The following is a 15,330-nucleotide window of genomic DNA, read 5'->3' as shown; positions in this document are numbered from 1 at the left end:
CAAGCGTACCCTGTCACTATCACTCTCACCTTCACTCTAAACGAAAACGTTGTCAGCAACGTCTGCCAAATTGAAGACGCCTTCCAACCACGTGTTCCACCCGATGACGACGATGGATGGCTAGGACAGGGCGGCTTTCACGCGGTGGTCGGACGAATCCGAGTGGGCGCTAGCCCCATGGTAAGAAGAGCTACGATGATGAAGCGTGGTCCTTTCCTTGGTCGTGTACTCCCTACCCCGTAGCTTTGGCTGCGGTTCCTCCTCTCTATGCATCGCCTTACCTTCTTTGCTTCCCTTCCCTCTCCTCATATCCCGTCCCTCTCAAGGTCACTCGGCTGCTCAGCCTTAGACACGGGTTGTATCCCGGTTGCGGAGGCTGCATTTGCATTCAGGCGAATAGGAGACGTGCATGTGCTATGCAATGTCACTGCATGTTAAAGAGCCCCGGTGGTCGAAGTTTATCTGGAGCCTTCGAGTACACCTTTTCTCCTCCTCCTTTCATTACATCCTTCCTGCCTTCCTTCACGACGCCATTGAGCTGTCCACTGAGAAGTGATACGCTCACTGCACCTTTGATTTTTTCAAAGCTACATATCCGGTCTTCATTCGTAGTGCTGGCTGTGGAAACTTCAACCGTGGTGCCACACGTTTCTTAGGTGCGCGCGAGATGTGCCCTCTGACTGTATTATCATGTCAGCTCGCGACCTCCAAAGGCAGCAGCATCATACCAGTATGACCTCATATTATTCTTGCTGTTCAGTAGCACCAACTCCTACGCAGAGCGTACTCAATGTTTCAGCGAAATAGTGCGAGCACTGAACAACCGGCTGCGCCCTCCAGGAACGTTCGAATGGTGAAGGCTATTGGAAGTGGCCTTGACGAAGTATGCATAGTTTTTTAAACACGCCTGATTTTCAGCTCAGCAAACAGAAAATGCTTACATTTTTTGGCTAAAGTTACCTCAAAATTTGTAGCATCAAATCAGGATAGAATGGTTAAAGATGCGCATTTCAATTATAGACATTCAGGAAACCTTACTGACGTCATTATTCGAGAGCTCACAGGAGCCTGCAAAATTTTCTTAAAACAAATATTCACGTGGGCACGACCTCATGCTTCACGATGTGAGCACCCTCATTCGCGTTAGGAGTAAGGAAACTACGTTACACAAAGTAAGAAATAAATGAGACAGTAGTGACAGCGTCGATTAGCGACAAGCACTGCAAATTCGCTCCGTCAGATTCCTGACGCTGCACCGGGAGGAGTCCAACAGCTGCATCTCCAGTATCCCCATAGCACAAATAATTTATTGCTGCCCACTGTGTTCTCGCCTGTGCTACAATGCTGTTGTTTCTGGAAATGGAGGCGCCCGGCTCTTATCGAAGAACCATATATATGACTGCTGGTTGGTTGCTTCACAGCGTCATAGCGCCACCGACTTTCTTTACTCCTCAAAAGTTTGAGGGCACCAGCCCCACGGCTCGAGATCACTGAAGCACATGACAGTTTTTGAAAACTCGCACACTTTTCTTTTTGCTAAAAAGGATCCCAAAGAAAACTACTTTGAAGAAAACAACCAACAATTTCTGAGCACGTTCTGCAATTTTTATGGTAAACGTTTTGCATGGTAATTGCCTATCAAAGTTTTGGCAATATATACATACTTGCAGACGAAGAACCTATATGAAATATACTGACCTAGTCAAGGCAATCGCCTACAATTCTGCACTAGTCGTATATTCCTACCTCTTCCTGTCATTTTTTTCTTTTTCTCAGAACTTCAAAATAAAAACCGGAATAGCCTGTATATGTGACGGGGAAATGAAGTCTTCGCGAGGCACTTCTCTACCTCGACGACGTTAATATTTTTTATGGTAAGTAAAAGTCAATTGCAGCCAAAGAATCAAGCAAATTGGCATTGAGCACAAAGAATTAAACACTGACATGCCATTGGACTGGATTTGTTCTGAACAGTTCGTTCTTTTGCGGCCACTAAGAATCTACGTTACACCCTTCTCCTCGCAGCCAAAGATCTCAGCACTGCTCTGTATACAGTAAACGCAGGAGTGTTCGGTGATAGGAGATAGCGACGTTGAGCCAAGCAAAAGCAGCGAAGGATCGCCTTACTGTGATTCGTTTCTCAGTAAATCTCACGTTTGTCGGGAATATGATGGGAGGGGGGGGGCGGGGGGGCTGAGGTATGTGTTTGCTGTGCTCCTCTCGTCCACAAAGCAAAAGCAGTGATGAGAGCTCACACATATACACCACTCATTTTGATGCAAGGAAAAGCACGAATTCTCTTGGGAGAAGTTGAACATTCGCTAGCGAATTGTCAACTTTCAGTTGAATCCAAAGACTGCTAACTGGTAGCGCAGAATACAAAATGCAGATAACATCGTGCGAATAACATATAGTGTTTCATTCTTTGATGACTGATAAAGAACTAATTATTAAAATAAACAAGGTTACCTCTCTTCCGAAGCTTCAAGGCCATCAGATGTAAGAAAATTTTAACTTCGCTATTAGAAGCTATCCTCTTACAAACCACTGAGTAAAAAAAGGCGGGGGATTCCTTGTTGGCAGACTTCAAAGTTTGCAGTTTCCGAAAAGTGAAGAAAAAAAGTTTAAACCAGCGCGGAGCTCTCTCTTTATTGAGAATGATATAAATTCCTGCATAGAACTCAAGAACACAAACCTCCACAGTGAAATATTTTTCTTCCTTAGGAGTTGAAACAAATGGCCCCACCTACCACTGACTCAGAACAATCTCACAGTTAAGTCTGACTTACTGCGTACAATCAGCCGGATGATAGCCCTGTTCTTCCCTGGTGTCCTAGTGTTCGGGCCATTTGCCACGTACACTCCGTTGTGTTGGATGTCCACCGCGGATGTCCGCCAGTTGAAGCCGGGTCCAGTTTTTGGGACCTGGTCAGCAGCATGTCCCGTTGCGTCCACCCTGGTCCATGATGTCACTCGAAGCGGTGCAGCGACACCAGGTACCTCCTGCACTTGTAGGGCTGCCTCGTCTAAAAGGCTGGCTGTGACTGTGTAGTTTACCGGCAGGAAAGTCGGCCCTCCTGCAAACCAAAAAAAGTCGAAGGTCGGCGAGAGTTTTGTCAGCCACAGCCAAGGTGTGCAAGGAGTGAAGACCTAATTTCGACAACTACCAACTGAACTTGCTTCTCCCAAAACCTTTGATGTAGAGATTTGCGGCTTCATTCCACAGTGAGAGAGCCGCACCCCGGTCGTTTTTTTCCTTGAGGCCTCAATTCGATCCTCGAGAGTGGTCCCTATGATTCATGAAGGTTACCTGGAAGTCATTGCCTTTCGCAGGTTTAAAATTTCTCTGGCTTGACAGAATCCGTTATTATTAACGAAAACCAAAAACAGGACCGTGGTACCATCGCTCTCGTATTTACATTTTGTGGCCTGCTATAGTCATAATCTGCAGTTTCGGTTTTTACGTATTCTGTTTTCTTTTATAGCCACAGTCATACGAAAAAATCGGATGTTCTTTCGATTACGCAATTATAAAAAAGTAATATGTTTTCCAAGCAATTTTTTGAAACTTGTATACAACACGTCGAGACCGGAAAGGAGAGTGCAGTGTGTAGTGCTATTCTTTGGGGAGTCAGAAATACATGACACCACAACGCGTGTAGCATTGAAAATAAAGTACTCCTAGACTATTAGTTCTAAGCCAGACAGTGGACAACTCATTTACGTGGCTTTGTCCAAGTAACATGGCGCGTAAAACTACGGGACACCAATGACATAACCATTTTTCAGGTATAGCATGTCTAAAAAGTTTCGAGCACATTGTTTTGTCGATTTTGTCGCTAAAAAAACACCACCCATCAAAACATGTGCTTTTAAGTTGTTTTCGCTGCGAACAGAAGTCTCACTTGTGGAACTCGGCAAAGTATATGGTCTTCCCGCATCCTAGTTCACATACACTTATTTTTCGCAAGATGCCGCCGGCAGTCTCCACTGACGGCCTCTTAGCAAGATCAAGAAATCCAGTTGTTACTCAAGCCAATAACAAAAATTTTCCAATCCAATCCAAAACCCAATGAGGACTAGCAAAGTTTTATGCTACACCGCTGTTTCTTACCTTCAAGCGCAAAAAACATGGCTGGAGAACCGACGTTGGATAGTGTGCTTAGCTCCACCTGGCACCAGAACATGTTTGTTCGCAAGTGAGGGTAGACTTCTGGTTTTGTTGGCCACTTCAATACATAGGCACCTGAAGCTAGAGAGAGGAAAAAAAAGTAGAACTTAAAACACAGTTAATGCCCCTAACGGAGGAACAATGAAAAACTAATAAACAATTAATCGACATGTTTATCATACTAATATACTTTATACTCCAAAAATGGCGTAAAAATCAACACTTGAAATGCCAAAATTCAAAGCAAACAAATTCTTGTCCGATGATTGAATGGGTTGTATCGGTTGAGTAAAAGAAAATTTGCAGTCTGATCCAACCTACCCCTTATTCTTCTCTTTTCATCAACGTGGCCAACTTCATATTTTCGAGGTTCATCGGTGATTTTTGTCTTATGGCTGCGTTCTAGACCCTTACCACTGCCTCTCTAACATGGAACCATCCCTTCGAAATACTCAACGCAAAACGCTAATTTCACCATGTCTAAACTGCTCATATAAATATGTGTTCTAGACATAAAAGGAAAAGCCGTGTGCCTATCAAGAACGAAGCGCTCACAAGAAACGCAACACTGACATTAGAAAGGGGGTACTCGAAATCGTTCACGTTCAGACGGACGATACCACTGTAAAAAAAAAAAAATCAGGTTATAGAAACACTTAAACACGCTAACCCTACACCAGTAGCTCCTTGGGGGCCAGGAAACACCTGTGCAAATGCGTACTAGAGCACATGCAGCTAATTTCAAATGGCGGCAAGTGTTGAATTCCAAATAAAAAAGATGGAAAATAACAAGCACTTGTATACTGTAGTCATGATATGTTAATGCTTGAATGGCTTCTAAAATGCAATAAAACAGTCAGTACTAGTCCTGAGCCACATGGGCCATAATTACTTCTTCCTTCCTTGACTATGTCTATGCCTGAGGTGTCCACCAAGAAATGGTAGTTATTGCTCTACTTCATTCCCTCAAAAACACTCATTTTAAATCATTCTTAGACAACAACGATGAAATTCGCTGTGTTTTAGCAGTCTAACTTGATTTCAAGTTATTATTTCAAACAAAATATGTTCTATTTGAAACTGCGTTTGAAAATTTGCTTGTGGCACGAGCATATCCGAAAGTAGACATTGTACCCTGCTGCAGTCTACGAGCTTTTCTTGCACCCTCGTGGTGCTTGCGAAATCAGCACAGTTCTGTACAATGTGATTAAATGGTTATGTGCGCTCCCATAGTGCGCCCGCAGCAAACCTTGCGGTTCTGTGCATTTTCGCTTTGCTGCAAATACCTTCATGTTTCTCTGGGCGAAGGTTGACATGACCCTGCAATGGGACTTCCTTGATTGTGTAGTCAAAGGTAATTCGGCGATCCTCAGGGCCATGGCATTCGAGTTCCGACGCCATGTTTTCATCGTAGATAAAATTCCTGTGCAAAGCGCTGACGTCCAGAACATCCTCTGTAAGTAATTAAGTTGTGAACCACATTAATATGTGCAACGTTGAGCCCCACAGTCTTAAATCGCATGCAGTGCTTGAATGCCGTTCCCCGTTATTGCATGCTAGTTGACAGAGCCCCAGTGGCATCTTCAGGTGACTGTGCCATGGGAACATTAATTTAAAAATGATTCATTAAATTCCTCACAGTTTCATGAATCACGTCTGCGCCAGTCAAGGTCGCTCATGCTAAAGTCATATAGAGATCAAACACACATTTCTAAACACATTAAGCTGCAGTGCACAAGTTGGAGTGTGCTAAATTGCAGCTATTATATTAATAATTTAACTGATCTATCACATTGAGGGACTAATGCCGTTACTAGTGCCAATTCACCATCGTCGCCACTACGCATTACAGCCATAGTAAGGGTACTTTTTTATCCTTTGAGTGATTGTGTGCTTTAAGTGAATTCCTCCCGTCTCATCTTACCTACTTATTTCTTGCGATGAAATACCTCAATGTGGCTTCAAATCTCAAACATTTAGGAATGCCCAATGAATTCGGGGCTTTCCTGTGCACATTTCAATTCCGCCTGCGTGATGAACGCGAGCTACGGCTGATGCTACTGCTTTGTTAAACGCACCATCTGGAATTCCTTAGCAACGCACATGCTCCAGCGGCCAACCAGACTGCTCTTCCAAAGCCTGAAGATTATCTTTTACCACGCCGACTAGGAAGCTTGGGAGAGTACTTGGATAAAGAAGCTAAACAATCTGCTGCTTTTTTTGCGCTTTATGCTTTAGTTTCTAACTCTCTTCGAATATCTTGCATGCGACTGGTGCTGCTATTTTTTACGATAGTAGAATGCAAGTTTCAAATGAAGGGCCAAATTGCGTACAAAGAAAAACAAGGCCGTCGACATAGTGCCGTGATGGTGCGGTGATTCCTCTCACACCTGCTAAGCAGCTGCGATGCCACACCGGTAGGTGCAAAGTTGACCAAGCCGTCCTGACAGTAGGTATATGAGATTGGCTGAAGAGTTTCCTCCATGGGATATTTTCCACTTTATTCTTTAGTTGCATCGAGGCATCGGAACTCGCACTTGCACAATTATTTCATACGTGCAACATAGAGCGGCGTTATATGCATGTGCAACCACAAATATAATATGAAGATTAGCATAAAACCACTCTGCAGGAGAAAAGAACTCGAAGGAACACTTCTGTTAGCATACCTTTGATACGGGAAGACATAAATAGAAAATACGGCGAATTTCTGAAGAAGCTGGAAAAGAGGAAACGGAAAATCTGTCAGATTCCATAGCTGGCGCACTAGAAATACCTTGCAATTTGAAGCAAACTTATAGAAGAAGTACGTCTTAAAGAACAGTTTCTCAGTTATGAAGATGTGCTCAAGATGAATAAATACAGGTGTAACTACGCACCCAGATCGTTAGCACTAATTCACACGAGTTTTTGCCTTTCATGACACTAACTAAATATATCCAGTGTTTATAAGTTAAATTACAAATGGTCGTGGGTTGTAAAGAGAAAGAATAAAAAAATATGAGCTTTCACTTAGCCAACACGTCATCCTAAACATTATTACGTGCTACTTTTCATCACACGGTGTCGTCAAAAATATGCTGCCTTCTGGAAAATTAAAGAACGGCCAGGAAACAAGAGGGCCTACATAAACGAACACAAGGGAAGAACGGCGCCTGACAGGCGCTTAGTTCATCTGTCTTTATTCGCTGAGAAGCCAGCAAATATTTAGAAAACCATGGAATGCGCAGGAGGAAGACCACACAATCAATAAAACCGATCAAGATACATCTCGGTCTTCAAAACGGATACAGAGGTATCATTATCACAATCTTTTCTTTCATTGTTATCATACCCAGCAATTCTGGAGAAATAAAAATTGAGTGGGGAATCCTTCATGACCGTAATTTTTCCTTGTAAAGGAAGATTTCAATATAGCAATCAATATATTGATACATGCATTCGAAGAAGAGACAGAAGTAGCGCATGCGCTAGAAGAGGAAGAAGTTTGTTGGCTCTCGCGCGCGCTCGAACCACTAGGGGACCGCCGCAGGTTTTTCGTCTCTGCGCGGGTGTTCTTTTTGGCGTTGCACGCTACAGTTTGGTGGAGGTGCTGGGTACGCTTCCCGACCTGCAAACTCCGTACAGCGTCACTACGGATCTCACACCGGTTCACCAGCGACCCAGCCGCCGTCTCCGCGGAGAGTCGCCTGAATTTGGGCCCCTTCCCCCGCCAACAAGGACGACGCAGCCTCGACCGCCGAGTCCAACTGACATGGCCACTGACACCAGGACCCAGCCGCCGATCCAGCCTCTACCGTCGAGTCCAACTGCCATGGCCGCTGACACCAGGCCCCTGGCGCCGATCCTTTGCCACCCACCGCGAACACCGCCATCTTTTCACGGTGACGTGTTCGAAGACGCTGAGGACTGGCTGGAGACGTTCGAGCGGGTCGCACGCTACAACGGCTGGTGCGACGAGCGGAAGCTGAATAACGTCTACTTTGCCCTGGAAGAGTCTGCTCGGACGTGGTTTGAAAACCACGAGGCTACACTTCCCACCTGGGAGACGTTTTGCCGGAGTCTCCTGGCTACGTTTCCCAACGCTGACCGCCGGGAGAAGGCCGAAGCTGCGCTGCACTCCCGAAATCAGCGCACGAACGAAAGCGTGCGCATGTACACCGAAGACATGACCCGTCTTTTCAAGCGCGCCGACCCCAACATGACAGAGGAGAAGAAGCTGCGCCATCTCATGCGTGGGGTTAAGCAGGAGCTGTTCGCGGGCCTCGTGCGCAGCCCACCCCGCACGGTGGCGGAATTTCTAACCGAGGCGACCACGATGGAGACGACGCTGCAACAACGGGCCCGCCAGTACAACCGGGACATCAACTGCATGGTGCCCGAAGGCTTTTCGTCGTGTCTCGGAGGCAGTGCAGACACCTTGCGTGAACTTATTCGCTCCGTTGTCCGGGAGGAACTGCAACGGATCCATCTGCCTCAGGTTGCACCTGCGCCGCTGGCAGCGCTGTCCGAAGTTGTCAGGGACGAGGTGCGACAGGCTGCGCAGGCACCTCCTGTCCCCGAAGCGCCATCCCGGTTCGATGACCGACCCACGTACGCATCTGTTGTACGTCGCACGACAGGCTACGGTCCCATTACCCCAACGCCTGGCGTGAGCAACATCGGCACATGTCACGCAAGCGTGCCTGGCTACGGTGTGACCCCGTCGACCTCCGTGAGTAACATCGCCACGTATTCTGCAACCGCATCTGCTACAGCTGGGCCACGCCCTCGCAAGTCGGATTTGTGGCGTACACCGGACCGCAGGCCTCTCTGCTACCACTGTGGGGAGCCTGGTCACCTCTACCGCGCCTGTCCGTACCGCCAAGTGGGCCTTCGCGGTTTCCATCCCGACGCACCCTGCCCTCAGAACGGCGAACGACCGCATGAGATTGCACAGCATCTCTGGGCACGCCAGAACCCTGCCTACTCTGGAAGGCGCGAGTCCCGTTCCCCTTCGCCTCTCCGTTATCGCTCTTCCAGCCCTGGCCGCCAGAGTAGCTCTGCTGGCCGTCGCTCGCCGAGTCCGCGTCGGGAAAACTAACACCAGCGACCTCTGGAGGCAAGGCCGCTGACGTCGGGACGTGTCAAGATCCTCCATCGCGGAACCCTCGAGCCAACGAACTTCTTCCTCTTCTAGCGCATGCGCTACTTCTGTCTCTTCTTCGAATGCATGTATCACGCAAACGTTGTACGCAAACGTTACGTACGGCTTGAAATGGCAGTCCTGCCTGGTGTACCTGGACGATGTCGTTATATTTTCGCCCACCTTTGACCAACACTTGGAGCGGTTGCGCATTGTGCTACAAGCGCTCAAATCCGCGCAACTCACCATCAAAGCCGAGAAATGCCATTTTGGCTTTGAGGAACTTCGCTTTCTTGGTCACGTTGTCAGCGCACAAGGTGTTCGCCCGGACCCTGACAAGACTGCTGCCGTCTCAGATTTTCCACGTCCAACTGACAAGAAGGCCGTTCGCCGGTTTTTAGGCCTGTGCTCCTATTATAGGCGCTTTATTCAAGATTTCTCGAAAATCGCGGAACCGCTGAACGCACTGACCCGTGACGACACGCCCTTCCTCTGGGGGACCGACGAAGAGGCTGCATTTGTCGAGCTTCGCAGCCGTCTGCAAGGCACTCCGATACTCGGCCATTTCGACGAGCATGCTGCCACGGACATCCACACTGACGCCAGCAATGTTGGCCTTGGTGCAGTACTGATCCAGTGGCAAGACGGTGCAGAACGGGTCATCAGTTATGCTAGTCGAACACTTACGCGCTCCGAGACCAATTATTCAACGACGGAGAAAGAATGTCTTGCAGTGATATGGGCAATCTGCAAGTTCCGACCGTACCTCTACGGACGACCCTTCCGTGTGGTAAGCGACCACCACTCCTTATGCTGGCTGGCGAGCCTCAAAGACCCCTCAGGACGCTTGGCTAGATGGAGCTTACGCTTGCAAGAATACGACTTAACAGTAGTTTACAAGTCTGGCCGCAAGCATCAGGATGCGGATTGTCTGTCGCGCGCGCCTATCCCAATCAATACCGAAGAAACCACCGATGAATTTCCTTTCCTGGGCTCTGTTAGTACCACCCAAATGGCGCAGCTTCAGAGGGCGGACACGGAGTTGGCGCCGCTCATCGATTACCTCGAAGGCAGTAAAGCTCCCATTCCGCGTGTTTTTCTTCGAGGGCTTCACACCTTCACTTTACGGTCTGGTGTTCTCTACAAGCGCAACTTTGCCAACAGCGAAGAAGTGTTCCTACTCGTCGTACCATCACAGCTGCGGTCTGAGATCTTGAGTGCCTGTCATGATGCACCATCCGCCGGCCACCTTGGAGTCAGCCGTACACTCGCGCGGATTAGACAAAAGTATTATTGGCCCAGGTTACTCCCATCGGTGCGGGCCTACGTCAAAACATGCCGTGAATGCCAACGTCGGAAGACTCCTCCATTGAAACCGGCCGGATTTCTTCACCCCGTCGATCCACCGAAGACCCCTTTCCATCAAGTGGGCATGGACCTCCTTGGCCCATTTCCGAAGTCTTCGTCTGGAAAGCGTTGGATAGTCGTTGCGACTGACTACCTCACACGGTACGCTGAGACCACGTCTCTTGCCAAAGGCACTGCTGCTGAAGTGGCGCAGTTCTTCGTCCACAACATTGTCTTGCGTCATGGAGCACCCGCCGTTGTTATTACTGACCGGGGAACTGCTTTCACGGCCCGCTTAACCCAGTCCGTGATGACTCTGACGCACACGAGCCACCGACGTGCTACGGCGTATCACCCGCAGACAAACGGGTTGGTAGAGCGACTCAACCGCACACTAGCCGACATGCTATCAATGTACGTTGACGTCGAGCATCGAACTTGGGACGCCATTCTGCCGTACGTAACGTTTGCGTACAACACCGCCCTGCAGGAAACAACCCGACTGACCCCCTTTCAGCTTGTCTTCGGTCGCCAGGTGACCACTCCGTTGGATGCTATGTTGCCCGTCGACCCTTACGGCGACTCTGACGCTGACATCGACGTAGATACCTTCGTTCAGCGTGCTGAGGAAGCGCGTCAACTGGCCCGCCTGCGCATCCACCGTCAACAGGAGGCTGACGCCACTAAGTACAACTGTGGACGCCGTTTCGTCAGTTATGCTCCCGGCGACCTTGTGTGGATTTGGATACCTGTTCGTCGCCGCGGGCTCTCTGAAAAGCTGCTGCGCCGATACTTCGGCCCTTACGAAGTAGTGCGCCGCATTAGTGATGTGACTTATGCAGTTGCTCCCGCCCCGACAGCTTGTTCATCGCGCCGGTCGCACCGAACTGAAGTCGTACACGTTGTTCGCATGAAGCCTTACCACGACCGGCTACCTGACTGAACTACCTGACTGAACTGCGGTCCACTGCGCTGTGTTCTACCCTTTCGCTGACTTTTCCCTCCCAGCCGCATCGTGTCGATGCTGCAGAAGAGGGGGGCAGTGATACATGCATTCGAAGAAGAGACAGAAGTAGCGCATGCGCTAGAAGAGGAAGAAGTTCGTTGGCTCTCGCGCGCGCTCGAACCACTAGGGGACCGCCGCAGGTTTTTCGTCTCTGCGCGGGTGTTCTTTTTGGCGTTGCACGCTACAATATCCACAAATCACCCGATGGCAGTCTTACATTTTTTTCCCATTAATGTTTTTTCTATCGTCCTATGTAACTGCTAGGACTTGTTGGTGGTTTTCCGGGTTTGAGAAAAGGTACTATGGCGGCTTTTTTCCGCTCGTCAGGTATATTTCTAGTTATCCAGATTTTATTAAAGAAGTTTAACAGTGCGTCTACAGCAGCCTCGGAGAGATGGGCAAGCAAAGCGTAATGCACGTTGTCTGGTCCTGGTGCTGTCTTTTTTTCCAGAAGATAATACCTTATTTAATTCTTGGAGTGTGAGAGGCTGGTTGTAATCCTCATGTATACCTGCTCCGGATGGAAATTTTTGTTTTACAGCTATTGTTTTGTGTTTCTGAAATGCGTTTGTGTAGTTGGATGAGCTTGAGATCTCAGCAAAATGATCGCCTAACATGTTGGCCTGTTCTTCTAAAGATGTTAGTGTCCCGGGTGCTGTCAAGAGAGGAAGTGTGAAAGGGGTATGGTCACCAGTAAATTTACGAACTTTTTACCACATTTTCTTTGATGTTATTGAGCTGTTTATTGAGGAGACATATTTCTGCCACAAGCTTTTCTCTGCATTTCTTCGCACATACCGCGCTCTGGCTTTTGCCTTCTTAACGGTAAGTTCTCTGCAGTGGCATATCGACGCAGAGCGTTCCAGGCTTTGTTTTGTTGTTTTTTTGCTAATGTGCATTCTTGTGTCCATCACACTTTGTTTCTTTTGTGCAAGTCCTGTTTTTTGTGGTATAGCGAGTGTTGAGGCCGATATTATCCCCTCAGTAAACTTCTCATTAATTTCATCTCTGCTGAGGTGGTCACAAAATTCCTTTTCCAGAGTGGCACTTTTTGTAAAAAGTGACCAGTCGGCGAGCTGAATTTTCTAGCGCCGTGGCCTTGTGGGGATGATTGGAGTGGACGATGAGAGCCTGATGACGGTAGGTAAGTGATCGCTGCCCATGGGGTCATTTAAAACATCCCATTTAAAATCGTTAAAATATAATGGTGATGCGAAAGCTAAATCGAGAGAGCTCCTTTTTGCGGAGCTTGGACAGCAATATGTGGCTTTTCCCGTATTTAAAAGACAGACATTATTCGAAAGTATAAAATCTTCGATTGTTTGGCCTCTAGAGTCACAGCGTTCGCTTCCCCAAAACGGAGAGTGAGCGTTAAAATCGCTTACTACCAGAAATGGCTCCGGCAGTTCATCGATCAGGCCTTCTAGATGTTGGTATGTTAATGTGATGTGTGGGGGACGATATACAGAACATATTGTTATGGTTTTGTAGCTGATGACGCTAACCGCAACCGCCTCAAGTTTTGTTTTCAGTTTGATTTCTTGAGCCGGGACGCCGCTTTGGATGATGATTGCGACGCCTCCCGAGAGTCTATTTGCGTGTTCGCGACCACGCCTAAAAGTTGTATAATGTTTTAAGATATTTGAATGTTGTGGACCATGATTGGTCTCCTGGAGACATAGAGCTAGAGGCATCACTGACCCTAGAATATCTGTTATATCACTGTAGTTCCTCAACATTCCTCTACAGTTCCATTGAACCACAAATGTCATGTTTGTTTTTTTTGGGTGGGAATGGAACGGAAGAAATTTACTGTTCTGGGCCCGTTACCAGGGTTCTATCTTTTCTTCGCTCGAGAGAGCCGGTCCGCCGCTGCAAAGCGGGCGGAGTGGGAGTTGCATCCATCACCTCACCAGAGGTGCTGGAGGACCGCGAAGCCGCGGATGTGTTGGTGTCGGGCCTCCCCCGGCGGGGGGAAGTCCTGCGGGGTGCCGACTCGTGGGCCGGTACTTTCTGCTTTGTGGATGGCAGGGAAGCCTTCGCTGTCCCTGCCAGGGGCGTGAATGCCACTGCCACAGGCTCCGTGACGGTGGCCTGGGCAGATGCCGGAGTGCTGCGTGGTGCACCGCCCCTGCGCACCATGTCAGCAAAGTTTGTTTTTGTGGAGAACGTGAAGGTGTTATTCGCTTGGTAGAGTTGTCTCGCTTCCCTAAAAGTGATGTTTTGTTTTGCTTTCATTGTTCTGATCTCCTTCTCTGCTTTCCAGGAAGGACATGACATATAATATGCTGGATGATCACCTTCGCAGTTTGCGCAGTGAAGTGCTGCTCCTTCACAGTTCTCGGAAGCATGGTCTTTTGAGGCTCATTTAGCGCACGTTTTGTGGCCACGGCAGCTCTGTGACCCATGTCCGTACTTTGGACAGTTAAAGCACCTTCGTGGATTCGGTATGTAATGATGTACATTTATTTTCAAGTAGCCTGCTTCGATGGTCTCTGGAAGTGTGCTGGAGTTGAATGTCAGAACAATATGTTTCGTCGGGATTTCTCTGTCGTCTTTCCTTATTTTAATGCGATGCACATTCGTGACATTCTGGTCACGGAGACCTTCAAGGATTTCCTCCTCAGTGAGGCAGCTAAAGTCGGCTTCCGAAATAACACCACGGACACTGTTCAAGGAACGGTGTGGAGTTATTGAGACTGGGGTTACCCCGACTGGCAATATGGAGGACAGCTAGGAAAGTTGTATGTTGTCTTTAAGTTCTAGAAGTAGGTCGCCACTAGGCATTTTTTTAGCTTGTAACCCGTGCCCAGGGCATCGGTCAAGCTTTTCGCTACCAAGAATGGGGATATCGTTCGGGCAGTTTTATCTGTCTCTTCGCTTTGGAGAACATGGAATATCGTGAAAGTTTCGTTATATTTTTGGATCTATTGAGCTGTTACATCGTTCCGCACTCTTTTCTCAGGGCGATCTGGTTTGGAAAAGGGGGAGCCATGAAATATGTGTATTGTTCGGCCACGGTGCCAGCCGCCCACCATGGAGCCCAACTAGGGGACGGGACAGGAGCTTGCAAGCAAGTCCTGCCCACGCCAGCTGTACACCCCAACTATAACCCAATATTACTCAACTCAGGGTAGTCGGTCACACAAGGTTAACCCTCGCCGCCAGGAAAAAAGGAAAAAACGAAGAAGAGAGGAGGATACAGGAAAAATGTAAGAAAGGAAATAGGAAAGTCAAAGATAGAGGGGAGGACAGGAAAAGGCGACTGCCGATTTACCCCGGTCGGGTCAGGCCGGAGGTGCCGTCTACAGGAAGCTGGGGCCAAAGTGGTGTGTTGCCTCCGCCGAGGGGCCTTAAGGGTCCAAACGCACGGCATTGGCTCAACCACCAGGATCCCCTTTTCCCTGGACACGGCGATGCCACGCACGGCTAAGCGCGGATGCTCGGGTCCGTGGTGACGCATGCTCACCATCATCCCCCTGCGGGGATGTGCCTGCGGATGCTCGGGATACCCCGTGGTGTCGCCACTCACCAACGTCCGCATGCTGCAGACGCACCCTGCGGGGATCAAAAAGTGCTGCTACGCAACTATCGCAAAGCCAGTATTTTTTCGTTCTTACCCTTGCTAGACGCCCTACCCTTGCACCTGTTCCTCCGGAGCCGATGACACGCTGATGTCGC

The 15,330-nt window shown here is 48.4% G+C and overlaps 1 protein-coding gene across 1 annotated transcript in view; it reads right to left on the bottom strand.

Annotated features, from left to right (window-relative positions):
• The window catches only part of LOC149366789 (uncharacterized), a 126,261-nt gene that overhangs the window by 76,069 nt on the left and 34,862 nt on the right, over positions 1–15,330 (bottom strand). The window contains exons 5-7 of the mRNA XM_089571796.1: positions 5,458–5,625; positions 4,115–4,252; positions 2,790–3,077 (exon numbers count right to left, since the gene is read on the bottom strand). Coding sequence (XP_089427922.1) covers positions 2,790–3,077; positions 4,115–4,252; positions 5,458–5,625 — 594 coding nt within the window. The remainder of the gene's footprint in view (positions 1–2,789; positions 3,078–4,114; positions 4,253–5,457; positions 5,626–15,330) is intronic.

Source organism: Amblyomma mixtum, chromosome 1, assembly GCF_055824585.1.
Source record: "Amblyomma mixtum isolate Tamu chromosome 1, ASM5582458v1, whole genome shotgun sequence".
Lineage (NCBI taxonomy): Eukaryota > Metazoa > Arthropoda > Arachnida > Ixodida > Ixodidae > Amblyomma > Amblyomma mixtum.
Note: the sequence above shows the minus strand (reverse complement) of the source record. Positions and strands in the feature narration are given on the sequence as shown.